Source organism: Cannabis sativa, chromosome 2 (assembly GCF_029168945.1).
Source record: "Cannabis sativa cultivar Pink pepper isolate KNU-18-1 chromosome 2, ASM2916894v1, whole genome shotgun sequence".
Taxonomy (NCBI): Eukaryota; Viridiplantae; Streptophyta; class Magnoliopsida; order Rosales; family Cannabaceae; genus Cannabis; species Cannabis sativa.
In genome coordinates this window covers 3,303,158-3,330,681 of record NC_083602.1, presented here as the reverse complement: position 1 = coordinate 3,330,681, position 27,524 = coordinate 3,303,158, and the positions used below count along the sequence as shown (strand labels likewise).

Here is a 27,524-nt window from a genome sequence, read left to right as displayed (position 1 = left end):
TCCCAACAAGCTTTCCAAATAAAAACCTTCACTCTAGGGGTATGTGCAAACTCCATAAATATTTCCACCAGGATTAAGACCCATCACAACCTTATCCGAAAAGACGAATAGCATTCTAGTACCTACTCTTCACTGTGTAGCCACCCGAAGAGTGATAATGCCAAATGAGCCTATCTTGAGTCGATGAAGATCTAGGAATACTCAAAATTTGACTAGCTTCCTCCACCAAAAAGTGAGCATCAATGAGCAGATTGGCAGCTTGGCGTAATAATGACGTAAGCACCAGTTGAGAACAGACGCTTACGGTATTTGCTTCTGTGGGTCCCTGACGCAGTGGTCGTAAGCGTTGTTTTAGCTTAAAGTCAAATATATTTTTAATTTTTTCTCTAATATTTTTGTATTGGTATGTCAACTGATGCCGTTGAGTACTTATAGCCATTGATTAACAATTGACGACTCAAACTTAGGGTAATCTATTGCGTCAATCAATTACGTTGACTGACACATTTCACCAATGCTAAATGTGCCTTTTGTAGTGGGGTTGTTTAACACTATTATAAAGTGTCATATCAATATTGATGCAATTAATTATTGACTCTCACATTATTTAATTTAAAAGCTATTATGAAAAAATTGATAACCAATCACAAGGTGCTACCTCATGGGTAGTGTAAGATGTTAGAAATTTATTGGGGTCACAATATATAAAATGTGTGTTGGGTCATCAAATAAATAAGTTAAATTTATGTGGTCTATTTTGGAATAAAATTTATGACTTAAGGGCATAATTGTAATGATTTTAGTATGTGGATACCAATTAGACAATTTCTAATTTGATGAGGGGCCAAATTAGAAATAGTCAAAAATGATTAATTTACTGTTCATTCAGTTATTAATAAACAGGTATTGGTCCTCATTTTTTGCATCGCTTCAGCTATCGTATCTTTATTCTTGAATTCCCATCATCAAGAAAACTCAAGTTTCAAATAGAAAACTTTGATGCAAAAAATTGGAAGATCATACCATTTAAAATCGATTCTGTGGACTCCGGTACGCTTCCGCTAATCTATAATTCTATTGTTCAATTCTCATGAATGATTTAAGGCTAAATAAAGTTTTACAGTATTCTATTATAAGACACTACTAATAATTAATAAATGTGGTCATTTTATTTTAGATATTTAAAATAATACAAAAAAAAAAATAGACATCATTATACAAAATTTAGGATTACAATTATTGGGATATCAAAAAAAAAAAAAGGAAAAATATAGTGCTCTCATTTTTGGAAGAAATATTGGACCTATATACTATGTTTAAAATAATATTAAGGAGAAGATGACAACTTTGTAAATAGAACTTGTTGTAACTTTGTAAGGAGGTTATATTTGAAGTTTGTTAGCCTTTTACCTTTCTTCTATAATGTCAACTTTTGTATCAATTAAGATTTAACCCATAATCTATAATATATTTAAATTAATTTGCAATAAATGGCCATAACACATCAACAGAAATAGAATTAGATTCCTATATTTAAGATTTCATGAAATTTATTATCAAACGTACTAACAAAACTGAAATAAGTCAAATTGTAACAATTTTAAATCTATGTATTCATTGATATAGATAGAGGCTATATAAAGGATAGTTCCTCTTACTTTTTTGCATATCTCACTTTTTTAGCTCATTAAGATATAGTTAAAAATTTGGGATATTAGGGAAAATGAGGAGGGAAACGATATTGAGGCTTTGGCCTCAACTATTCTTTGCTTTCATGTATTGCCTTATTTATGATTATTCTAAGTCAAGTGCTAGTGCTTTATTTGTTAAAGCACCTCCTAAGTATGTTACTTATCCCCACTACCATTACATCCCGCGACACCCTAAGCATAGAAGATTCCCTCCCCAACCAACGCATCCTCGCCGTTCACCTCCACCTCCCCCACATAGTTTATTCCCGCCACATCCTCGTCGTTCACCTCCATCTCCTCCACATAGTTTATTCCCGCCACCTCCTCCCCGTTCACCTCCACCTCCCTCACCTAGTTTATCCCCGCCTCCTCCTCCCCGTTCACCATCACCTCCCCCACCTGGTTTATCCCCGCCACCTCCTCCCCGTTCACTTACACCTCCCCCACCTAGTATATCGCCACCTCCTCCACCTAGTTTATCCATGCCTCCTCCTCCCCCACCTGGTTTATCCTCATCACCTCCTCCCCGTTCACGTCCACCTCCCCCACCTGGTTTATCCCTGCCACCTCATCCTCGTTCACCTTCACCTCCCCCACCTAGTTTATCATCGCCTCCTCCTCCTCCACCTGGTTTATCCCCGCCACCTCCTCCCCGTTCACCTCCACCTCCTCCACCTAGTTTATCGCCACCTCCTCTTACCCGTTCACCTCCACCTCCCCCACCTAGTTTATCCCCGCCTCCTCCTCCCCGTTCACCTTCACCTCCCCCACCTGGTTTAATATCCCCGCCACCTCCTCCCCGTTCACCTTCACCTCCACCACTCGATTTATCCCCTCCACCTCCCCCTCGTTCACCTCCACCTCCCCCACCTATTTCATCTCCCCCACGTCGTCCTAATTCACGTCTACCTCCCTAATTCAATTCATCACCACTGCTGCTCCTCCTCGTTAACCTAATCTACATCCACCACCTTGTTCATCCACTTAATTAATCGCCAACTCACCCACCCAATTAACCACCTCCTCCGCTTTGTTTGCACAAGTAAAAAATTGTCCAAACGTGAACACTTTTCCTCCACATAGTATTAAATATATATATATATACTGCACAAAAAATATAATAAAACATATATCATGTACTCTCGTATATTTGTAACACAATAAGTTTCAACTATCAATTCTATGATAGAGAAATTTCATATGACAATGAAATTATAGTGTACTATATGTTTAACGACATATATATGATTAATATATAAGATAAATTAGTGTTTGGCAAGTTTATTGCATATTTTGTGTTACGTTCATTAATCATCTATTTTATAAATTTATTATTGGATTTGATTACTTTTTCTTTTGTAAGATATATGATTACTAAAAATTTTATTTTAAAATAAGGTTAACTACTTAAAGATTACATTAAAAATGTAACTACGATGGTTATATTTTTTTATGATGGCTATAATAAATTAACAACAGTTCATTGTTAAAAAGAATTTTTTATTTAAAATTAAATTAATTATAATTAATTAGCTATGTATTAAAATAAATAATTTTTTGACAAAATATTGAATGAAATCGTTTAACCATTATTTAGGAAAATTTGCATCAAACACCCATTTTCTTTTTGACAGCAAAATACTTAATTAATGCTACATTTTCGTTGCAAATAATTAGTTCTTTAGGCAGTTAAATGCCACAAAAATTTGTTAATTAAATGTAAGCAAGGATGCACTTGTCAACATTTCATATTTGACCAAATATTAAATATTTAATTATTTACTTGAAAACTATATTTTATATAAAATTTAATTAATTTAAAAAAATTTAAATTCTTAAAAATAAATTCTTATTAATTAATTTCAAATAAAAATGAGAAAATTACTCTAAAACATATATGGTGGTCAAAAGCTTACAAACCTAGTAAACTCTCTTTGAAAAAAAAAATAGTAAAATTCAAACATCACAACAAAAATAGTAATTGACTGGCGTGCCCGCAAAGTCGGAGTCAGAGTTTCCAATGATCTCAAAGTGATTTGACCTCCTATATGTGAGCATGTACTCTCTTGTTCTCTTCAAATATCTCATAATCTTTTTGGCTGCTTTCCAGTGATCAATTCCTGGATTGCTTAAGTATCTGCCTAATACTCCAACAATGTACGCTATATCCGAACGCGTACAAACTTGAGCATACATTAGACTCCCAACAGCCGAAGCGTAGGGAATCTTTTGCATTTCTTGAGTTAAGGCTTCCTTTAGGGCGTTTGTTAAGACAAAATTTATCTCCTTTAACGACAGGGGTATCACCTGGTCTACAATCTTGCATGCCAAACCGTTTGAGTACTTTATCGATAAAGTTGAGTAAGATACCCTGACTTGTGGAGAGTCACTACCAAACTCTAGGCCTATATATACATAATGATTGGCTAGGGTTTGGGGACCACTTTCTAGACTGCTTTTGAGACCTCTTCCTAATCACTTTTTGACCTCTTGAGATCTCTCTTCTTTATCCCTTTCTTAGATTTTGAGTTTTTCATACTTGGATGACACCATCTTCATCATCCAGTCACCATTTTAACTTTTCAAACACTATTCTACCAAGAATAAGGGACCACTCTTTATTCTTGGCTCTTTTGGTTCACTATTTCTCAGAACATTTATCACCACCACCATTGTTATCATGTATATGAGTATTTGGTCTCTCATGCGCCTTTTATTCATAAGCTTTGATATAGATTTTCACCTAGAAATCTCCAATTGTATTATTTTCTACACACTCTTGAGAACATAACTCTAGTGTGTTGGATTAAATTAATAAAAGACAAAGTAGACATAGCCTTATTATCATCGCGACATGGGGATGAACTACTATAAATCATGGTGTCACCTTTATTTTTTGCGATTTTAATTTGCCAAAATCTTTCATGTAGTCATTTGATTTTTTACGATCTTCTTAAATCAGTTATACCTCATTACAAAATAATGAATAATAAATGTAAATAAATAAAAATTTAGGAAAATATCCCACAATTATTGGGATTATCATTGAACTTGGGTAACTTCTTTCTTTTCCTTGAAGTTTGCTTATGTGGCATAATGCTTCATCATTAAAGAATAAGAAAAATAGAACAATGCCTTGTAGTCCTAACTTAATAGAACCAACAAATTTCCGTGTAAAGTTGGCCACCCTATCTTGTAATCTAAGTTTGAACCCAATAATTTCATAATTGTGCTATGACCATGAGACAAGCTTAGATCGTCTTGAAAAGAGATTAAAAATGAAAGTTGAATCAAGTCATTTGGAATTTTGGATAACAATTGAGAGAGTTATGTCTATTTTACTAAAGGATTGCAAGTACATTTTAGCTCCAAGTCTAGCATGTTCCACGTCATCATGCCAAAAAGTGGCAGTGGTCGGTCGTGTATGTTCTCGAATAATTTCGGGTGTTTTTTTAATTTTTTTATGGTGAATCATATTTTGTGTGTTGTGGGGTCCCGAAACCTCATTTCGACATTTGAAACCCTAACTATAGACCTCTACCATCTTTTGGTGCCAAAAGATGGCAGTATTAGGCCAGGGCTATTGGGAAGCATTTGATAGTGTTTCTTGCTTATTTTGGTCATATAGATGCTAGACAAACACTTTGGTCACATTAATTCGGCCAATTGGCGGCAGAGATCACTGCCATCTTTTGGTACACAAAGATGGCAGTGGTCGGCCATGGGGGTTACACTCCCTTTGAAGACTAGCTAACAGAGACAACAGTGGAATGAGCCTCGATTGCTGAAGCGAAATCTCAACCTCTTTGGTTAGAAATTATATTGGAACTATTAATTTCTATATACGTGTATAAATGGAAATAAAAGAATACAAATTAAGAAAATGAGAAGCGAAATCAAAACCCTAAATGTCATTGTCGAAACTCTCTGTGAGTGTTCTGTGATTTTGTTTCTCTCTCTGTAATTCAATCTTCGTCGTCGCCGAAGCTCTTGGTTGAGGTCGAGTTTGAGGGGCAAGTGCGAGCGCGAATGAGATTCGGTCGAAGGAATCGAAGAAGCAACCACTGTCCTTTTACAATTTCCCTGTCTTGGTTTGGTTTTTAAAAGGCGTTCAAAATAAGGTGTTTTTCTCATCTAAAATATTTGGTTGCTTCTGTAATCTTTTTCACCAGTGTTACAAAATAATGGTGTGGCATTTTCTGTGTGACGACACTTGATTGGGTCTTTAAAAAATGTTTTTTTTCAATAATAAATTGTTGGCAACTTATTATAGTAAGTTATAAAAAATGTAGTGATCGTATTTTTTACTTATGTATATCTAGGGTGTGTGTTTAGAAGTAACTGCGTAAATATTAGATAATATATAATGGTAATTATTTATGAATTCTTAATTTCTTATTTAGTAAAATAGTTAGTAATTATATAAAAAAAAATAATACATTTTAATACATAATATTTAAAATAGAAAGTTTTTAGTAATTACACATTATAATTACGCCGAATTCTCATGTGGGCATGAGAATTAGAGAGTGTAATTAAAGTCTATTAATTATTTCTAATTATATAGTTACAGTATAATTATATAGTTAGACAAATACATAAAATTGTAAAATTACTTTCATTTACACTCAATTCCAATTTTCTTTTAGTTTTCCAAACATGCCCTTAGATTGAGAAGTGGTTTGGTGATGTTATATCAAACTGATTAATATCTTATTAAAGAAAATTAAGATAGGAAAGAGCTCTTTCCTAAGTATTAATTATTTGTGGTATTAATTGCAGCTATACATATGCATGCTATTAATATACTTACTAATTATTAGATATTATTACAATATTTAATTATAATTATGACAAAATGTCCCTAAAATTTTACACATTTATTGTTGAATTTCATCTCCAACTTCAGTTTACTTTTTCCTTGCCGATTTCTTTAATATTAATTATCTCTTCAAGTGGCTCTAATATGCACAAACCATGCACTAGGACTATTATTATTGACTTTATTAAGTCCAGCTAACAAAACTAAAGTATAAATATAAAATGTGGATTACTACAATTTCTTAGACAAAATAAAAAAAAAAAAATGCTTATGTATCACTTACAACATTTTTATTTTTTTTATTTATAAATTTCCATATTTTTTTTGAATGAAAAATAATGATCATTAAGTTAATGCAAAAAAAAAAAAAAAAAAAACCAAAGACTTATACAAAATTAGGTAACCCCGGCCACCGATGCCAGGCCTAGGCTAAGGCAGGCTAGACCCGCGCTTAGGGCCAACCAGTCCAAGGGCCCAAAAGAAATATTTTTCATTTAAAATTATACATATTTTTTAATAATTTTCAAAAAATACCACATATTATTCAAATGAAGGGCCCAACAATTTTTTTTCTCTTAAGGCCCACCCAATCACAGGATCAGCCTTGCCGACCACCACAAGTTTTGCCAGATCATGAGCAATAACATTCGCAAAGCGGTTACAGTGTAAAACTTTAGATATAGACAGGTTTCTTAAAATAAAAAATAAAAAATATCACTTGAGCTAAATGTTGCCAAACAAGGATCTTTTGCATTTAAAAGCTTTGTGACAACTTGACAATCTGACTCTGCCTCAATGTTGTGGTATCCTAGTGTTGTGTACCAAAAGTGGTACGTTTTATATTTATCAACTCGCAAGCGTACAAATTTTTATTGTAGTATGGAAATTGTGAAGAACGAGGTCGAACACATAGGAATTGCGTGAAATCGAAAAAAAATACTTATTTAATCTAAGTTATTAAAACTCTAACCTAGTTCCGAAAAATGATGAGGTTTTTGGTAACAAAATAAAATAAAGTATTTTAAACGGTAAAAATGACAGTAACAGATATTTTCAGTAATATTTGAGAATATTATTAATTAAGGGTTCAGAATCCACTTAAATATATATAAAAATATTTATGTTTATATTGATTCTCATAATTTAATCAGTATTCAAACCAATTATTTTCAAACAAAAATATAGATTTTTCTTTATTTTAAAATTATAACTTCTAAGCATTAAATGTGAACCAATTTAATGTAAATAAAAAAAAATTTAAAGAATATTATTTTTAATAAAATGTGGAACCAAGCATTAATTATTTCTAACTATCAAAAATACGTGATATTAAAGATGAAAGAAATTATTTTAAGAAGTAAAAATCATAGGCATATATTGTACTGAGAATCAAAATAAAAATAAATGCTTTATTAAATACACTAGGTTTCATCGTCCGCCTTAATAATAAGGGAACTTAGAAACTCATAAGAAAATTAACTAAAAAGAGAGGTAAGCTAACACTAAGACGCTTCGAGCATTTTCTCTAGATTTTTAGCTTAAGGTCAAATATATTTTTAATTTTTTCTCTGGCCTCAGTTTAAATTTTTGTATTAGTGTGTGGACCGATGCCATTGAGTACTTATAGGTATCGATTTCACAATTGACGACTCAAATTTAGGGTAATCTATTGTGTTAATCAATTACATGGATAGACATTTTTCACCAATGCTAAATGTGCCTTTTATAGTGGGGTGTGATGATCTTTAACACTATCATGAAGTGTCATATTAATATTGATGCAATTTATTATTGAGTCTCACATAATTTAATTCAAAAATTGTTATGAAAAATTTGATAATAGTCACAAGTCGCCACATCATGGTTAGTATAAGGCACTACTAGTACTTAATAAATATGTTTGTTTTAAACAAAATATTTAAAATAATACAAAAAAAAAATAGACATCTTTATACAAAATTTAGGATTACAATTATTGAGATATCAAAAAAAGGAAAAATGTAGTTCTCTCATTTCTGGAAGAAATATTGGACAACAACCATATATTATGTTTAAAGTAATATTAAGGAGAAGATGACAACTTTGCAAATAGAACTTGTTGTAACTTTGTAAGGAGGTTATATTGGAAGTTTGTTAGCCTTTTAGGTTTCTTCTATAATGTCAACTTTTGTTATCAATCAAGATTAGCCCATAATCTTTAATATATTTAAATTAATTTGTAATAAATGGCAATAACTCATCAACAGAAGATAAAATTAGATTCCTATGTTTAGGATTTTATGAAATTTATTATCAAATGTACTAACAAAATTGAAATAAGTCAAATTGTAACAATTTTAAATCTATGTATATACTTTGATATAGATCGAGACTATATAAAGGATAGTTCCTCTAAACTTTTTGCATATCTCAATTTTTAGCTAATTAAGATATAGTTAAAAAATTTGAGATATTAGTGAAAATGAGAAGGGAAACGATATTGAGGCTTTGGCCTCAACTATTATTTGCTTTCATGTGTTGCCTTATTTATGATTATTCTAAGTCAAGTGCTAGTGCTTTATTTGTTAAAGCCCCTCCTAAGTATGTTACTTATCCATACTACCATTACATCCCGCGACACCCTAAGCATAGAAGATTCCCTCCCAAACCAACTCGTCCACCCTGTTCACCTCCACCTCCCCCACCTCCTCGTCGTTCACCTCCACCTCCCCCACCTTCTCGCCATTCACCTCCACCTCCTCGCCATTCACCTCCACCTCCTCGTCGTTCACCTCCACCTCCCCCACCTCCTCGCCGTTCACCTCCACCTCCTCGTCGTTCACCTCCACCACCTCCTCGTCGTTCACCTCCACCTCCCTCACCTAGTTTATCTCCGCCTCCTCCTCCTCGTTCACCTCCACCACCCCCACCTAGTTTATCCCCACCTCCTCCTCCCCCACCTGGTTTATCTCCGCCACCTCCTCCCCGTTCACCTTCACCTCCCCCACCTGGTTTATCTCCGCCACCTCCTCCCCATTCACCTCCACCTCCTCCCCATTCACCTCCACCTCCCCCACCTAGTTTAGCCTCGCCTCCTCCTCCCCCACCTGTTTTATCCCCGCCACCTCCTCCTCGTTCACCTCCACCTCCTCCACCTAGTTTATCACCGCCTCCTCCTACCCGTTCACCTCCACCTCCTCCACCTGCTTTATCACCGCCTCCTCCTCTCCGTTCACCTCCACCTCCCCCACTTAGTTTATCCCCGCCACCTCCTTCCCGTTCACCTCCACCTCCCCCACCTAGTTTATCCCCGCCACCTCCTCCTCGTTCACCTCCACCTCCCCCACCTAGTTTATCATCGCCTCCTCCTCCCCCACCTGGTTTATCCCCGCCACCTCCTACTCGTTCACCTCCACCTCCTCCACCTGGTTTATCGCCGCCTCCTCCTACCCGTTCACCTCCACCTCCCCCACCTAGTTTATCCCCGCCTCCTCCTCCCCGTTCACATCCACCTCCCCCACCTGGTTTATCCCCACCACCTCCTCCTCGTTCACCTTCACCTCCACCACTCGGTTTTTCCCCTCCACCTCCCCCTCGTTCACCTCCACCTCCCCCACGTCGTCCTAATTCACGTCTACCTCCCTAATTCAATTCACCCACCCAATTAACCACCTCCTCTGCTTTGTTTGCACAAGCAAAAAATTGTCCGAATGTGAACACTTTTCCTCCACCTTATAAATATTATTAAATATCTATATATTTATACTATTATGACTTATTCAATACTTTTGAATAATATACTGCAATAAAACATATACCATGTACTCTCGTATATTTGTAACACAATAAGTTTCAACTATCAACTCTATGATAGAGAAATTTCATATGGCAATGGAATTATAGTGTACTGTATGTTTAATTATATATAATAATACATAAGATAAATTAATGTTTGACAAGTCTATTACATATTTTGTATTACGTTATATAGATCATCTCTCTTCTAAATTTATTGTTCCATTTGATTACTTTTTCTTTTGTTAGATATATGATTACTAAAATTATATTTTAAATAAGAGTGATTACTTAATGATTACATTAGAAATATAACTATTTAATCACTAAAAAAAATTTCATATTTAGAATTAAATTAATTATAATTAGCTATATATTTAAAATAAACAATTTTTTAATAAAATATTAAATGAGACCGTTTAACCATTAATATTTAGGAAAATTTGCATCAAAATCCCATTTTCTTTTACACTTAACTTCCTAAACAAGGAATTTGACAGCAAAATACTTAATGCTACATTTTTATTGCAAATTAGTTCTTTTTGCAGTTAATTGCCACAAAAATTTGTTAATTAAGTTTAAGCAAGGATGCACTTGTCAACATTTCATTTGACATAATATTAAATTTTTAATTATTTACTTGAAAACTATATTTTATATTAAATTTAATTAATTTAAAAAGTTTTGAATTCCTAAAAATAAATTCTTATTAATTAGTTTTAGATAAAAATGAGAAAATTAATCTTAAAAATAAATTATAGATTTTGTTCACATTGAATTAATGGTATATAAAGAGTTAAGAGATAATTAGAAAGGTAAAACGGTAATTTTGACCAACTCTAATTATGAACTAATAATTGGAGGGCGAACTACTTATATTAATTATATCAAATCAATAGACTACATGTAAGAATTCTGTAAATATAATTTTATATAGTCAAAGAGTGCAATTCCATATTTATAGTAGAGTAATAATGAAATTAATAAACTGGATTATTCTATTGATGAGATCAAAAATAATTAAGTGTTTATTAGAGCTTTAAAATATATATAGGTGTATGATTCCCGAGTCACCTCTATACAAAAATCGTACAGGAGAAGGTTTTATTTGATGAGTAAATTTGAGTGAGAATTAATTATTGAGAAATAAATTCTTAAGGGCAAAATCATAATTTATGAAATTATAGTTTTGAATAATTATGATAATTATGAATTGTATAATTAATAGTATTTAACTATTTAGTTTTATTAGATTAACTATATTAATTAGTTAAATATAATATTATTCTTAAATAATATTGAACAGATATATATATTATTTTAGAAAAAATAATATTTATTTTAATCCTTGTGAAATAAAAGATTAATGAGAATTAATTAATTATTATTTATTGGCAGAATAAATAATAAATTTTATTTATGGTAAAATTGATAAATTAATTTTCAATCTTAAAATATGACCCACACGTGTAGGTTTAGCCCACACATGTAGGGTGACATATAAAGATTCATGCTAATTTTATATGATTATTTTATTAGTTATAATAATTTAAATTAATTAATTAATTAATTATCTTTTAATTATTGAATTAAATATATACTTAGATAATTTATTTAATTTATTTAACGAGAAAAGAGCGTAACAAGCAGAGAGAAATTAGGAATTGATTTTTCACTCCCTCTCTCTCTCTTTCTCTCTCTCTCTCTCTCTCTCTCTCTCTCTCTCTCTCTGTTGGAAAAATTCTCATTACAAGAGAGAATAGGAGGATTACAATCAAAATACTCAAAATACAAATAAAAGTATTTCATCAAGATTACAAGAAATCTAGAAAAGAAGAAGGATATAACACACAAAAAGCTTGACCAAGGCTCAAGGACCTTTGTCCTAAAAGTCATTTCCTCCCTCATATGGACACTTAGGGAAACTCTAGAAATGCTCTTAAGGATTTATCAAGCCTCATATGCTCAGCCTAGTGTCTAAGGATGAGCATATCCTCACAAGGTTCTAACCACAACAAATGGTTTCAACCACTTCTTATGCAAGTGAACAATATGGCCTCTATTTATAGAGTTTTCACTCTCATATGAACATGAATGATCACCATAAAGCCCTTGGATGTTACCAATCATAAATTGGGCATTTATGTTATTAATTGGGTGATTTGGAGGAGTTTTGGGCTGTTACAAAGGCTCTCAAACTTTCAAAAACGTGGGCAATAATATGCTGAAAAAACAGTAACTAGTTACTAGTTACCATTTTTTCAGCTTTGGCCAATTCTTTTCCAAAGTGTTCCAAATCATTCACACTTGATTTTGAACAATTTATACACCTTATAAATGAATAAATCAAGTCTCCAACAACAATATTTTCAATAACTATCATTCATTCACATTCATAAACAATTAGTAACATCTTTTACTAATTTAAGAGTGAAAAAAGAGATGAGAGTTACATATTCAAGTGATCATCAATTTAAAGGATTTGCAACTCCTATTTTGAGATCATTCTACACAAATTTTGTAACTCCATAATGTATGTTACAATTTGACAAGATTAATACTTTGTCACACTTAATTATTTAATCTACATATTATATTATATTAAATAATATAACATTCCCCCACTAGATTAAGTAATATCTCATCAAATAATTTTGTAACACAACATTTTATTTAATCAATCAAACATTATATTATGGAGTAATATAATATTCCCCCACTTGATTAAATAACTTCACTCTAATAGAAACCATTGCATTTGTGCATAGTGTAAAATGTCTTTCGACTTGAATTTTACCTTAGTGTAATTACCACAAAGTTTATCGAAATTTTGGTTGCCGTAGCATTGAACCACTATTTCTTGATAACAAACCGGTGATAACACACACACATTTGCTATGTTCACTCAAGAACCTTATGGATTGCTTTTGCACCGTTAATGGCCATGTGCACAAATCCAATTCATGGACTTTCTAGAGAATAATTCCCAATTCTCATAAGAGGCGGCACCACCCCTAGTCCATATAGGTGGAGTTTTAGTGTCTCACAATACTTACACTTTCTTAAGCTTAAGTGAGTTTTCTTAAGCTTAAGCTCCATTAAAAAATCTTTCAGTTTTAACCCTCAATTTTCACCACATGTACTCATCCATAGATGGGACAATTGAGTACCACATTCACTCTATTGATTTGTTATTACCTATTGAACTTAAAACTAGATTTTTACTAGTGTTAAGATAGGTTACCATCAACGAGCAAATTGCTAAGGGAGTTTAGGTCCCATCCCTCGAAATTCATGCTTTAATCTTGTATGAAGATTAAGCGATTTGTTAACCTCACACTTTTGATTCCAAACGAATCATGCTAGCCAAATATATAGTGTTCACTTTGTGACCACTTTTCTCCTTAAGTACTTAAGCTTTGAAAATTCAATCATAAAAGATTAATTTTCACACAACTCAAATTCTCAATAATTTTGATATCAAGCATATCAAAATTAAACATTAATTTAGACACCAAGCTTGTCTAAATTACACACTTAACTTTATACATCAAACATGTCAAAGTTATACTATATTTAAGACATCAAGCATATATCTCAAATATATACATTTTTAGTTTTAGACACTCAATATGTCTAAACTTCTCATATTGGAGTATGCACCCCCACTATCTTAAATTTAATTTCCTTCTTGAAATTATTACCACCAAATTTTGACACTAAATATGTCAAAATTTCACATATGCACATAGCAAAATATTAATTTAGAATATTAAATTCAAAACCACATATATATAATCAATAATTTCTCAATAAATTTGATTAAACTCAAATCTCACCCCCACATTTAACCATAAAGTTAAAATACCACATATCACTTTAAAATAAATCTCTTTATTTTATTTTGTTCTCTACACATTATCTTTCAAAATAATGTGCACTCAAAATTATCATGAACTTCGATATCACATGATAATCTCTCCAAATACCACTTACAAATTAATAGAATTATTTTATCCATTATTTGTCCTTTATTAACAAAATTATACTTAAAATTTGTTAATAGATAACACAAAATTCACATAATGATAAAATTGCTTCTTCAATTTTATGGTTATCTCCTCATTGAGATTAGTCCAAAGTTAACAAAATTACTTCTCATCAATTTTATTTCACCACTTTACTTTTTAAGATTCAAAATTGCTTCTCCAATTTTATAATCTTTTATCTCATTATTTGAATCCACAATGATCCACTTTCTTTGAGTCTAAAATTGTCCTTCCAATTGTATGAGCTCATTTCACAATATAGATCCACTTTGATCACTATGCTCTTGCTATGAAATGAACAAACACAAAAAAGTGTAACTCACATAGTTCACTTTTTCTTATCTCATAAAATGAGATGATTATCACCAAAATGGAACTTCATTTCCAAGTAACTATCTTTAATCATAATATAGTTTCACAATAATAATGATAGAATGAACACACTTTTTTTTTTATCATCATCTCCATTATCATACCATATAGTACATATATTAATATGATAATTTATATACATATATTAATACACAAAATTAATATATAACTCCCATAAAATTATAACTCTCAAATAATTTTATATTGATTAATATTGTATATATGTTACCATACTATCATAAATAACATATACAAAATATCAATATTAATTTCACAATTAAATATATATATATATGTTACATATCATATATATTAACATACAAATACATTAATATGCATATACACAATATATATATCATGTATGCATGTATATAGAAATCACTATTTCTACATATTTATTCTCACAAATATATATATATATATGTAATTATATCTCATGCTCATCATATAATATACATATAACTCACATATGTCACATATTATATGATATATATATCTCTCTCACATATATACATAATAATATGTTATAATCTCAATTATAATATTATATATCACTATATATAATAATATAATATACACATATCATATACATTAACATGTAAAAACTTTATACCAAAATATCATATCTCATCATATGAATATGTTAATATATATTACTATTAAATAAATAAGATATCACAAAATAAATCCATCATGCTTACCCATGGATGGCTTGAATCTCTTACCACATTATTTTTCTTCTCATGATCTTGATTGATGCTCTCCCTCATGGATAATTTTCTTTGATTGTTTGACCTCCATGGCATGTCTTTTAGAAAGAAGAATATGCCACATAAATGACTTTTAGATTGTTGGAAAAATTCTCATTACAAGAGAGAATAGGAGGATTACAATCAAAATACTCAAAATACAAATAAAAGTATTTCATCAAGATTACAAGAAATCTAGAAAAGAAGAAGGATATAACACACAAAAAGCTTGACCAAGGCTCAAGGACCTTTGTCCTAAAAGTCATTTCCTCCCTCATATGGACACTTAGGGAAACTCTAGAAATGCTCTTAAGGATTTATCAAGCCTCATATGCTCAGCCTAGTGTCTAAGGATGAGCATATCCTCACAAGGTTCTAACCACAACAAATGGTTTCAACCACTTCTTATGCAAGTGAACAATATGGCCTCTATTTATAGAGTTTTCACTCTCATATGAACATGAATGATCACCATAAAGCCCTTGGATGTTACCAATCATAAATTGGGCATTTATGTTATTAATTGGGTGATTTGGAGGAGTTTTGGGCTGTTACAAAGGCTCTCAAACTTTCAAAAACGTGGGCAATAATATGCTGAAAAAACAGTAACTAGTTACTAGTTACCATTTTTTCAGCTTTGGCCAATTCTTTTCCAAAGTGTTCCAAATCATTCACACTTGATTTTGAACAATTTATACACCTTATAAATGAATAAATCAAGTCTCCAACAACAATATTTTCAATAACTATCATTCATTCACATTCATAAACAATTAGTAACATCTTTTACTAATTTAAGAGTGAAAAAAGAGATGAGAGTTACATATTCAAGTGATCATCAATTTAAAGGATTTGCAACTCCTATTTTGAGATCATTCTACACAAATTTTGTAACTCCATAATGTATGTTACAATTTGACAAGATTAATACTTTGTCACACTTAATTATTTAATCTACATATTATATTATATTAAATAATATAACACTCTCTCTCTCTCTCTCTCTCTCTCTCTCTCTCTCTCTCTCCTAGTCTCACACGCCACACACTGTATAGTGTGGTGTGAGATTGTGATCAACCCTATCTCAATTATAGTGTCTCATGAGTAGAGAATACACTGTAATACATAAAGATACTCATCCTATAGAATCTAATAGCCCACTCTATTCTTGAGTATTAAGGTTAACTTGGAAGATTATGGTGTGAACTTTTCAGCAATAGTTCTTGGATTGAATGATCGTAACTATATTTTTTACCTAAAAAATCATTGACTTAATGTGATGTGGAATAATGGTGTGCAACTTTTAAATTTGTCAACCATTGGAGTATTTTTTTTTTAAGAAAAAAGTGATAAATCTTATGTGGATGAGAGAAAAAATAATATTTTAGGATGATTGTGTATTTTAGCAAATATAAATGAGATAATTATATAAGGGACCATTTTTTATAAAAAAAAATTATATTTTTACGTTTAAAGAATTTTTTTTACATTTTTATGATTTTCCATAAAAACAACACGAAAACAGCAAGAAAATTACATAAAAGTAACATAAAAATAACATCTAAATAATATTAAAATAACAATAAAAAATAACATACTGATAACAAAAAATCAACAACAAATTAACAAAAACCGTATTTTCTTCAATATTAATTTAATTCTCTCTTCAAGTAGCTATAATATGTACGAACCATGCACTATGACTATTATTATTGCAATTATTAAGTTTGGCTAGAGCATCTCCAATGGAAGTGTAAATAAGTGGTGAAAAGTTAAAATATAGCTCATTTAATAAAAAGTGTGCTCTAATGGTATGCCAAAAAGTGATGTAAATTTGGCACATAGCAAATTTTGTGCCAAATATGGCACAACGTTTGCTATTATGTCAAATTTACACCACAATAAATGCACTACTTTTTCATTTACATTTATATAATTTCTATTATTTTATTAGTATATTTAACTATCACATTAAATTATGAAACATTTATATCATTTTTTAGGCTAATTAGTAATTTTTCTTCTTGAACTTTGACATGTACTAAATTGTGCCCCCTGAACTTTTTTGACCGTTAAAAATTCCCCTCGAACTATTGAGATTGTTAAATTTAAGGACTTTTGTCTAATTTCATTCAATTTGACTGTTTCAGTGACTGTTTATGTACTAAACCATACTCCCCAGACTTTGATATCTACCAAATCATGCCCCTCAAACTTTGATATGTACTAAATCATGTCTCTTGAACTTTCATCCATGTTAGAACTTTTTTACTAAAATTAGACAAAAGTCCATAAATTTAACAATCTCAATAGTTTAGGGGGAATTTTTAACGGCCAAAAAAGTTCAGGGGGCACGATTTAGTACATGTCAAAGTTCAGGGGGAAAAATTACTAATTAACCTATTTTTTATTGTCTCACATATTAAAATAATAATAAAATTGATCATAAAGTTATTAGATTTTATTTTTTTTAATAAAAAATTAATTAGATATTAAATTTTACATCAAAATTTTATAATTGTGCATTGGAGCACAAAACCAAATTTAAGTGTAAATTTACCACAAAATTATTTTTTGTGCCAAATATAACACAATTTTTACATCTCTCATTGGATCAGGTGATTAAAGTATAAATATAAAACGTGTGGATTACTATAATTTTTTAGACAAAAAAAAAAAACCTATTTATCACTTACATCATTTTTTATTTTTTTAATCTTTAAATTTCCATATTGATCGAGAAAAACAATTATATTCCACATACATACTAATAAATTAACTTATTACAAGAAAATATCAAAGTAATAAAATAGTCCATAATAATGTTGAATTGTCTCTTGTGCTCACTTAGCATTGGGCCGTGATTACCTTGGGACATTTCATAAGAAATAGGCTTCGACGACTTCTCCATCCACCTATCAGTCGGCGGTGGATGTCTCTGATGGTGGGTCAGGTCTCGGACACCCTCTCTTTAGGTAGTTTCGAAATGGAAACCTCCCCCGCTTGGTTTTCTCAATCAATATAGATGGCAGTATTAGTTCTTTGAGCAATTGTAGTGGCTTGGGTATGGTGATTTGTGATTAGTTGGAAATCGCTAAAGTAAGTTGGCATTTGGATGGTTGTTTTGTTCGTGAAGTGGCTCAAGCTTTGGCTATCCGCAACACATTAATTCAATGCATCTCTTTTGGGTATGAAAATATTATTATTGAGTCTGACTGCTTGAATATTGTGATTAAACTAAAAAATAATGTTTCTATTATTACTTCTTTGGGTCTAGTTTTAGATGATATTATTGGTCTTTGTAATAGGCTTCAAGATGTTAGTTTTGTGCATTGTAATAGATCTTGTAATGGTGTTGCCCATACTTTGGCCAAACTTGCTTTGACAACAGTAAAAAGTGTAATTTGGCGGCTAGAAAATCCTACTTGTATTTAGAATTAATAATAGCAGATGCTATACTTGAATAAATCATCGCCCTCACCATGGTAGAGTGCTTGTTGCTCTTGGTGTTTGGCGGTTGAGACCTTTTTCTCAAAAAAAAAAAAGAAAATTTATTACGAGAAAATTATAAAGTTCAATATATTATGGCATTTTGTGTGCCAAATATGCATGTAAAGGTGTGCATAAGATGATTCAATCTAATTACAAATGATTGATCCTATGACGACCGACCACTAAATATTAGAAATGAAATTATGATCCGATCAGATCGGATGTTATTTTCAATTATAAAATTGGAACGGGTCGGATGTTGGATGAGGTGTAAAAAAATCTAATACAATCAAATATCTAATTGAACTAATTAATTAGTATTTTTATTATATTTGGATGAGTAATTAGATTTTAGGTTGTCATGTCATACTTAAAGTACATATGTTGTTGACATGGGTTTTTGTCAACTGATTTAAGATTGTAAAAAATCATAGGACTACAATGAAAAATTTTAACAAATTAAAACTACAAAAAATAAAGGTGACACTAAGATTTATAGTAGTTCACCCTCATGTCGCGATGGTAATGAGGCTACGTCTACTTTGTCTTTTATTAATAATTCAATTCAACACACTAGAGTTATGTTCTCAAGAGTGTGGAAAACAATACAATTGGGAACAGCGAACCAAAGGCGCATGGGTGACCAAATACTCATAAACATGATAACAAGGGTGGTGGTGATCAATGTTTGAAGAATAAAGGGTGGTCATTTATTCTTGGTAGAATAGTGTTTGAAGAGTCAATGGTGACTGGATTATGAAGATGGTGTCGTCCAAGTACGAAGAACCCAAAATGTAAGAAAGGGATAAAGAATAGAGATCTCAAGAGGTCAAAAGGTGATTAGGAAGCGATCTCAAAAGCCCTCTAGTAAGTGGTCCCCAAACCCTAGCCTATCATTATATATATAGGCCTAGAGGTTGGTAGTAACTCCCCACAAGTTGGGGTTTCTCACTCAACTTCCGTAGGGTAAATATTATTTTGGACTCTGTGTTTTGTAAAAGTTACAGATTAGACCCTGTGTTTTGTTAAATGACAAAATAGACCCTGTATTTTCTAAAATAGTAAAAATAGGACCCTGAGCTTAATTTTTAACAACTTTTTTTTTAATACAACCAACTTGAAGACAATGCTTAATACGAACAGATACAAAAAAATGTAAACAGTTTTGTCATAACACTTTTAGATCGCATTATAATTAAACTTTATTTTGACAAAAAATTAATTCAGGGTCCTATTTGTACTATTTTAGAAAATACAGGGTCCATTTTGTCATTTAACAAAATTAGTAATTTTTGTAAAACAGAGAGTCCAAAATAGTATTTCTCATTAAAAAATAATGAATAATAAATGTAAATAAATAAAAATCTAAGAAAAGATCTCACACTTATAGAAAAATATCCCACAATTATTGGGATTGTCGTTGAACTTGGTTAACTTCTTTTTTTTTTCCTTAAAGTTTGCTCATGTGGCATAATGCTTCATCCTTGGAGAATAAGCAAAATAGAGAGATGTGATCATATACAATGGCACATCTCAGAATTCGGAAGTTATAGGATCACTTTCACTACTACCATCCCATGTATTTAGCTTTCATTAAAAAATCTTTTTAAGTACAAAATATTCCTATGTCATCATACTTGAACCAGCCTTCCATCCAAGAATTGTTGAGTCAAGCTGAAGAAGAATTTGGTTTTGATCATTCAATGGGAGCTCTAACAATTCCATGCAAAGAAGATGCTTTCATCGACCTTAGCCCCTAGGCACTGACCTAGCACGCCTTAGCCCAGAACCGACCTTGTGCTTAATCATGAGTATATGTAGACCTTGAAATATTACACTATGTTCCCAAGAATGATTCCAAAGAAATATATAGCAAATTTCTTTCCATGAATTTTATTGGATTGGAACACTTTTTTCTCTCCTAAATTGAACTTGTCCATGCTCTTGGTCCACATTTCTTTTGTATGGTTTAGAAGTTATTATATCATCAGATCATTTGGACTAAACAGAGAACAAATTTTGGTTCACTCTTTGACAAAGTTGTCTCTTTATTTTTGGTACAAGCTGCTTCTCTGCCTTGTGATTTGTTTCTTTAGGGCTTATTACATTCTACTTATGAAACTTTAACTAAATAGTTGTATATGTCAATGGTGATATGTATAGATACTTGAGTTAGTATATATCAAGTCATTATTAGTGATATTTGTAATATTATTGTCTTAGTTGATTCTAAAATTTTCTCAAACAAAGGCCAGACACATGGTTAGAAAAAGAAATAGCAGCAAGAAACATGGAATTCAACCACCAAAAACACAACAAGTGTTAATCAAATGAGTAATTTCTATTTATTAGTTTCTCAACTACTCAAAAAAATTCCCTTTCTTTTCTAAGATAAAGGGTAAAAGTATATGAACTACAAAATTGTTTTCTATGAATCTATGTTAGTACTAAAAATAACATCATCAGTTCAATTGAGATGTGATATCATTAAAGAAGTCTTCACTGCAAGGAATTGTGAGTCCACCCATTGGATGCTCATATCCGAATTCTTCTTCAGCCATACTTAGCAAGTCTTGAAATGAAGGCTCATTTAGGTACGAAAGAGGGACTACATGTCGCTTATTCTGATCTTCTCCAACATAGACCGCAAAATAGCCTTTTGGAATGGTTGAAGACTTCAAAGTTGCTTCTTTGATGCCTGAAAGCGATCTTCGAAGAGCCTTCTTACCCTGAACAAAACGAGTCAATCCAAATGCCATGTTGATCTTCCTTTGTGTAAATTTTCTTTGATAGAAGTATTTGAGTTCACAACAATATTTTGTAGTAGAGAATGTGAGGAGTTGTTGATTTGGCTATGTGGTTATGTACCCTTATATAGATGAATGGACTGTTAGAATGTATATCAAAGGCACCCAAATAAGTGGTTCTAAATACATTTGGGCAGCTTTGACAAATTTGCAAGAGACATATGCATTTGAATTTCACATGGCTCTGTCTTCCAAGTCATATATGAGAGTTTGGTTGTAATTAACACTTTATACATGTGATCATTCTAACCATTAACAAAAGGAAAAAAAACATCAATAGAACCCACTTGAGCAATAAGATTTGCAACAAAGAAAAACCATTGTCATGTATGATGAATTACCTCATCATATACTAGTTTCCACCTTTATTTGTTAGCCTCCTTTAATTTGAAAGACAATACCATGTGATTGTTCAAGGACTAAGCTTCTTTCTAGATAGACCCCATGCATCCAATTACTTGACTCTTTAGTGTTCACTATTCATTTAAACAAAGGAATACATACACAACACACCAAAAGGAAATGTTTTTAAAAATGATACAAATGAATTATATTGCATTTCTTTTCCTTGAATGGATTATTTGATTGAAATCATTTTCTCTTCTAGACTCTGGCATAGCCATTTTCTTATTCTATACTAAGATCAGAAGCTCAATATTGGATATCAAGAACTTGATTTCTAAATCTTCTTTAGTGCTGCTATTGTTAGTTATATAACTATTCTTATGATCTTCTTCAACATAGAGAGCAAACCTACCTATTAGATAGTGACCTCAAATCCCATGTTAACCTTTCTTTCCAGAGTTTTCATTTTAGAGCACAAATGATTTTGTTAATAGAGAATGTGCATGTATATATAGAGAATTGGGATCGTTTGGTATTTTCAAGGAAACACAAGTGTTTGAGTCTTCACATGGCTTTGTCTTCTGACTCATACATGGACACTTGCCTATTGTGACATATTGTAAAGACATCACCAGGTGAACAACTTACAAGAAAGCCCCACTTTAAACAAAATGTATGTAGCAAAGAGAAACCATTTTGGGACATATTTGATCGTGACCTAATGGATCCTTCAACTAACAAGTTTTCTTTTCTCATGTGGCTTTCAAATAATTAGGAAAGACACAACCATGTGATTTCCCAAAGATTATGTCACTCACTAGACCCCATCTCATTAATTGATTCTTTAGTCTCTACCATTCATTTCCTCACAACACATTGATTATATATACTCATAAGATTGGGTTCTTCAGCATCTCAACTCCTCACAACTTCAAGTACTAAAGTTTTCCTTTTGAAAACTTTGAGAGCTCTCTCTTTGATTACATTTTCTTCCTTCTTCTACCTTTAGAAACTTCAGCAATCATGGGTTTTCGTTTCCCCGGTGTAGTTCATGCCGAGCAACTTATTCAAAAGCCTTTTTCTAGTGCAAAAGATGTTCCAAAAGGGTATTTGGCAGTTTATGTAGGGAAGAACAAAATGACAAGATTTGTGATCCCTGTATCATACTTGAACCATTCTTCATTCCAAGAATTGCTGTGTCAAGCTGAAGAAGAATTCGGATTTGATCATCCAATGGGTGCTCTAACAATTCCCTGCAGTGAAGATGCTTTTATCAATCTTGTTTCCAGCTTAAATGTCTGATGATGAGTATAGATTGATAATAACTACTAACATAAATGATTGTTACAATTTTGTAAATGGTAAAGAATGCCAATACCATTACCATGTAAATATTTTTCTTTGGGGACTGAAATGAAAATGTCCTTGAGAATGATACAAATGAAAATACTAAAGCTTTTCCTCAATGAATTGTTTTATTTGTGTTAATTTGTTTATGTTAAGATCTAGAATCTTTGCCCTTCTTATTGATCTGCAAAATAGTTTTTCGATTCTTTGAGAAATCCTCATTTTAGTTTTTTGAGATTTGAACTGTACAACTTCATTAATCCATTATAACATAAAGGGAAATTTGCAACATAAGTCCTAAAAATTTATGATTAACTTATGTTTGATATAAATAAGTCCCCAACCTCAAAAATTAGCATTAAAATTTCCAAGGTGACAATTTTTTTTAAGTCTGTTAGTCCCTCAGTTTGATCCTTACACAAATGACACATGTTAAAATATTATTGGTCCAAAACATAATTTAAAAAATAAAAACATTATATTTTATCATTTTTTTTTCTTTTTTCTTTCCATTGTTTTTTCTTTGTCTGACTTTTTTTCATTCCATTAATGAATTGGACAAAGAAAGCAATCCTCTTATTGCTTGGAATTTCAACCCCTCCAACATGAGCACATTTCAAGCTTAGACCACCAGTCTGAGATCACCGAAAATCCACCGCGCACGATGGCCATCTACGATCGACAACGAGACATGAAGAAACCAACAATGAGATCTACAAGATCTTTATGAGTAGATTATTAATTCTTCTTTTTATTTTTAAAATTATTTTTAATTAAAATTATGATTTTGACTGATAATACTTTCATTTTTAAAAGAACAAACTGAATAATTAACTTAAGGACTAACAGATTTTATTGCCAATTTTTAAAGTTAGAGACTTATCTGCATCAAACATAAACGAATTGGGCTCAACACGAAAACACAAGCCAACACTCACTTGAATTATTCCACAGTCCAAGAGATTAGTACTCATATGTTACTAGGGAGAGCTCTAACTAAGTAGCAAACCAGAAACAGTCCACTCTCAAACTAAGTAGCCTTTCTCCTCTGAAATAGGAGGAATATCATTTCTTTAGGGAGCCATGCCCCAAAAAAATACTAATTATTCTTTTGCTTTTGATTCATTTTTAGAAACAAAACAGCACATTTATATTTATAAGCAATGTGAAAGTGATGTTTATGATTCACTATAATATTATTGTTATACTTAATTCTAAATTATACTTAAATAAAGGCCAGTATTGATTAGAAAAATAAAAATGGAATTTAACCATAGAGACAACAAGTTTAATCAAATGAGTAATTTCTATTTACTAGTTTCTCAACTAGTCAAAAAAATCCCTTTTCTTTTGAAGAAAAAGAGTAAAAGTATGTGATCTACAAAATTGTTTTGTGTGAATCTAGCTATGTCAGTACTACAAATTACATCATCAGTTCAACTGAGATGTGATATCAATGAAGATGTCTTCACTGCAAGGAATTGTGAGTCCACCCATTGGATGGTCATATCCGAATTCTTGTTCAGCCATACTAAGCAAATCTTGAAATGAAGGCTCATTCAGGTAGGAAAGAGGTACTACATGACGCTTCTTCTGATCATCTCCAACATAGACAGCAAAGTAGCCTTTTGGAATGGTTGAAGACTTGAAAGTTGCTTCTTCGATGCCTGAAAGAGATCTTCGAAGAGCCTTCTTACCCTGAACAAAACGAGTCAATCCAAATGCCATGTTGATCTTCCTTTGTGTGTTTTTGTCAAGAAGAAGTATTAGAGTAATTCAAAACAATATTTTGTAGTAGAGAATGTGAGGACTTGATGATTTGGTTATGTGGTTATGTAGCCTTATATAGATGAATGAAGTGTTTGAATGCATAGATAGTCAATAAGTGGTTCTTAAGACATTTGGGAAGCTTTGACAAATTTGCAAGAGACATAAACATAAGCATTTGAAGTTCACATGGCTTTGTCTTCCAACTCATATATGAAAGTTTAGCTGTAATAGAGCCCACTTGTGCTATAAGATTTGCAACAAAGATAATGAATTAGCTTATCATCTATATTTTTTCTTTCTTTCTAATTCAACCAACAAGAGAAAGAAAGCTATAATATTGCAGACAATACTATGTGATTGCTGAAGGACTATGCTTCTTGTTAGACCCCATCCAACTACTAGGCCATTTTGGTTTGCACTGTTCACTGGAATAAAGGAATATATAAATATATATATACCAAATAATATCCCACCAAAGACATTAATTTTATAGAAACATAATTGGGTTCCTTAGCATTTCCCTTATTACCAATTAGTTCTGAGAGCTGAGATATCAATCTGCAAAGAATTGTTATCTGAAAGCTTCACCAACACAAGGTAGTAAGTAAGACTTGTCAACATTGATTGTAAAGTAACATTTTGGAATGTTTGTAATCTTCATATCACTTTTTGATATTAGCTACATTAATCTTCATCACCCTCATTATATTATTATACAATTTTATGAAGTCTAAAGAAACAATAATATATAAATATAGCCACACTCATCAGTCTCTCTCTATATATGTACTTAAGAGCCATTTTGCAATTAATTGTTTGTAATCTCTAAGAGACTGACACGAGTCAGACGATGCTGTCGTTAGGCCTTAGTGAAAAAATCCCACATGGGAAACAGAGAATAGAAACCAAGTAACTCAACAACTATAAGATCACGAGTCTTTTTACTACTTAATTCACGCAGCCACGCAGTGAACACAAAGCGAACTATTCTTTCGCCTTTTACTAAAGAATACCGTGTGTTCGCTGCCATTAGTGGCATACGCCTATTTTTGGAGAGGTTTCTTCTTTAGAACCCTCTATAATTTTAGTTCAATTATATATTTTCCTTATTTAATGACTCAGAGAAGTATAATTTATATATTGCACAGATGATGATTGAGTGTTTCTGTGGCATACTTAGGCAATTGGGTTGGTTTGGTATTTGCAAAGAATAAGTATTTGAGTCTTCACATGGGCATGTCTTGTGACTCATACATGGACACTTGGTTATTGCGAGTGTGACATATGTATAGGCATCACCAGGTGAACAAACTACAAGGGTACCCCACTTGATATAAAATATTGTAGAAAAGATAAACCATTTTGGAACATATTTGATCTCCTAATGAATCCTTCAACCATGTGATTTCTCAAAGATTAAGTCACTCACTAGACCCCATCTCATTATTTGACTCTTTAGTCTCCACCATTCATTTCCACACAACACAGTGATTATATATATACTCATAAGATTGGTTCTTCAGCTTCACAACTCCTCACAACTTCAAGTACTCTTAGCTTACATTTTCCTCCTTCTACCTTTAGAAACTTCAGCAGTCATGGGTTTTCGTTTTCCCGGTGTAGTTCATGCCAAGTAACTTCTTCAAAAATCTTTTAGTACAAAAGATGTTCCAAAAGGGTATTTGGCACTTTATGTTGGGAAGAGCAAAATGACAAGATTTGTTATCCCTGTATCATACTTGAACCATTCTTCATTCCAAGAATTGCTATGTCAAGCTGAAGAAGAATTCGGATTTGATCATCCAATGGGGGCTCTAACAATTCCCTGCACTGAAGATGCTTTCATCAATCTTATTTCTAGCTTCAATGTATGTTGAGGAGTATAGATTGATGCTAACTCTGACAAAAATGATTAATTGTTACAATTTTGTATGCAAAAGAATGCCAATACCATTACCATGTAAATATTTATCCTTGGGGACTGAAATGAAAATGTCCTTAAGAATGATACAAATGAAAATACTAAAGCTTTTCTTCAATCATTTGTTTTATTTATGTGTTAATTTCTTTATGTTAAGATGTAGAATCTTTGTCCTTCTTATTGATCTGCAAAATAGTATTTAGAATCTTTGAGCAATACTCATTTTAGTTTTTTGAGATTGGTAAAATAGTATAACTTCACTACTCCATTATAACATAAATAAACTTCTTTACTATGAACTAAAAAATGAGATTGGGCTCAACATGAAAACACAAACCAATACTCACTTGGATTAGCACTCATATGAAACAAGAAATTACAATTC

At 31.7% G+C, this 27,524-nt stretch overlaps 5 protein-coding genes, 1 long non-coding RNA gene and 1 other non-coding gene across 12 annotated transcripts; 4 read left to right on the top strand and 3 right to left on the bottom strand.

Annotated features, from left to right (window-relative positions):
• The first annotated feature begins 1,655 nt into the window (after positions 1-1,655).
• LOC133034650 (extensin-like) lies at positions 1,656-10,476 on the top strand. 2 transcript variants are annotated; one of them, XR_009686054.1, is made up of 3 exons: positions 1,656-2,414; positions 2,580-2,711; positions 10,165-10,476. XR_009686054.1 is itself a non-coding variant. In XM_061109893.1 (2 exons), exons 1-2 carry the CDS (start codon positions 1,724-1,726, stop codon positions 2,606-2,608), a joined length of 720 nt encoding a protein of 239 aa, XP_060965876.1. In that variant the 5' UTR covers positions 1,656-1,723; the 3' UTR covers positions 2,609-2,980. The 2 variants fall into 2 exon arrangements, 1 of the variants encoding a protein (XP_060965876.1); XM_061109893.1 differs by lacking the exon at positions 10,165-10,476 and having other exon boundaries at positions 2,580-2,980.
• On the bottom strand, positions 2,481-10,500 carry LOC133034654 (uncharacterized). The gene is made up of 2 exons (XR_009686059.1): positions 10,165-10,500; positions 2,481-2,711 (listed from the first exon to the last, which is right to left on the bottom strand). It is a non-coding gene; the product is annotated as an uncharacterized LOC133034654 (long non-coding RNA).
• LOC115719787 (extensin-like) lies at positions 8,912-10,476 on the top strand. Of its 5 annotated transcripts, none has more exons than XM_061109885.1 (2): positions 8,912-9,218; positions 9,342-10,476. In XM_061109885.1, exons 1-2 carry the CDS (start codon positions 8,975-8,977, stop codon positions 10,136-10,138), a joined length of 1,041 nt encoding a protein of 346 aa, XP_060965868.1. In that variant the 5' UTR covers positions 8,912-8,974; the 3' UTR covers positions 10,139-10,476. The 5 variants fall into 5 exon arrangements, with proteins under 5 accessions (XP_060965868.1, XP_060965867.1, XP_060965866.1 ...); XM_061109884.1 differs by having other exon boundaries at positions 8,912-9,227; positions 9,300-10,476; XM_061109883.1 differs by having other exon boundaries at positions 8,912-9,227; positions 9,270-10,476.
• Positions 10,501-21,269: 10,769 nt separating the features above from the next.
• LOC115721009 (auxin-induced protein 15A-like) lies at positions 21,270-21,813 on the bottom strand. The gene has a single exon (XM_030650235.2). The coding sequence runs from the start codon at positions 21,706-21,708 to the stop codon at positions 21,412-21,414; it is 297 nt and encodes a 98-aa protein (XP_030506095.1). The 5' UTR covers positions 21,709-21,813; the 3' UTR covers positions 21,270-21,411.
• Positions 21,814-22,998: 1,185 nt separating this feature from the next.
• On the top strand, positions 22,999-23,567 carry LOC115721015 (auxin-induced protein 15A). Its single transcript, XM_030650241.2, has one exon. The coding sequence runs from the start codon at positions 23,125-23,127 to the stop codon at positions 23,401-23,403; it is 279 nt and encodes a 92-aa protein (XP_030506101.2). The 5' UTR covers positions 22,999-23,124; the 3' UTR covers positions 23,404-23,567.
• A 1,123-nt stretch (positions 23,568-24,690) lies between these two features.
• LOC115721010 (auxin-induced protein 15A-like) lies at positions 24,691-26,136 on the bottom strand. The gene has a single exon (XM_030650236.2). It carries the CDS (start codon positions 25,174-25,176, stop codon positions 24,880-24,882), a length of 297 nt encoding a protein of 98 aa, XP_030506096.1. The 5' UTR covers positions 25,177-26,136; the 3' UTR covers positions 24,691-24,879.
• A 41-nt stretch (positions 26,137-26,177) lies between these two features.
• On the top strand, positions 26,178-26,294 carry LOC115721552 (U5 spliceosomal RNA). Its single transcript, XR_004012567.1, has one exon. It is a non-coding gene; the product is annotated as a U5 spliceosomal RNA (small nuclear RNA).
• The last annotated feature ends 1,230 nt before the right edge of the window (positions 26,295-27,524 follow it).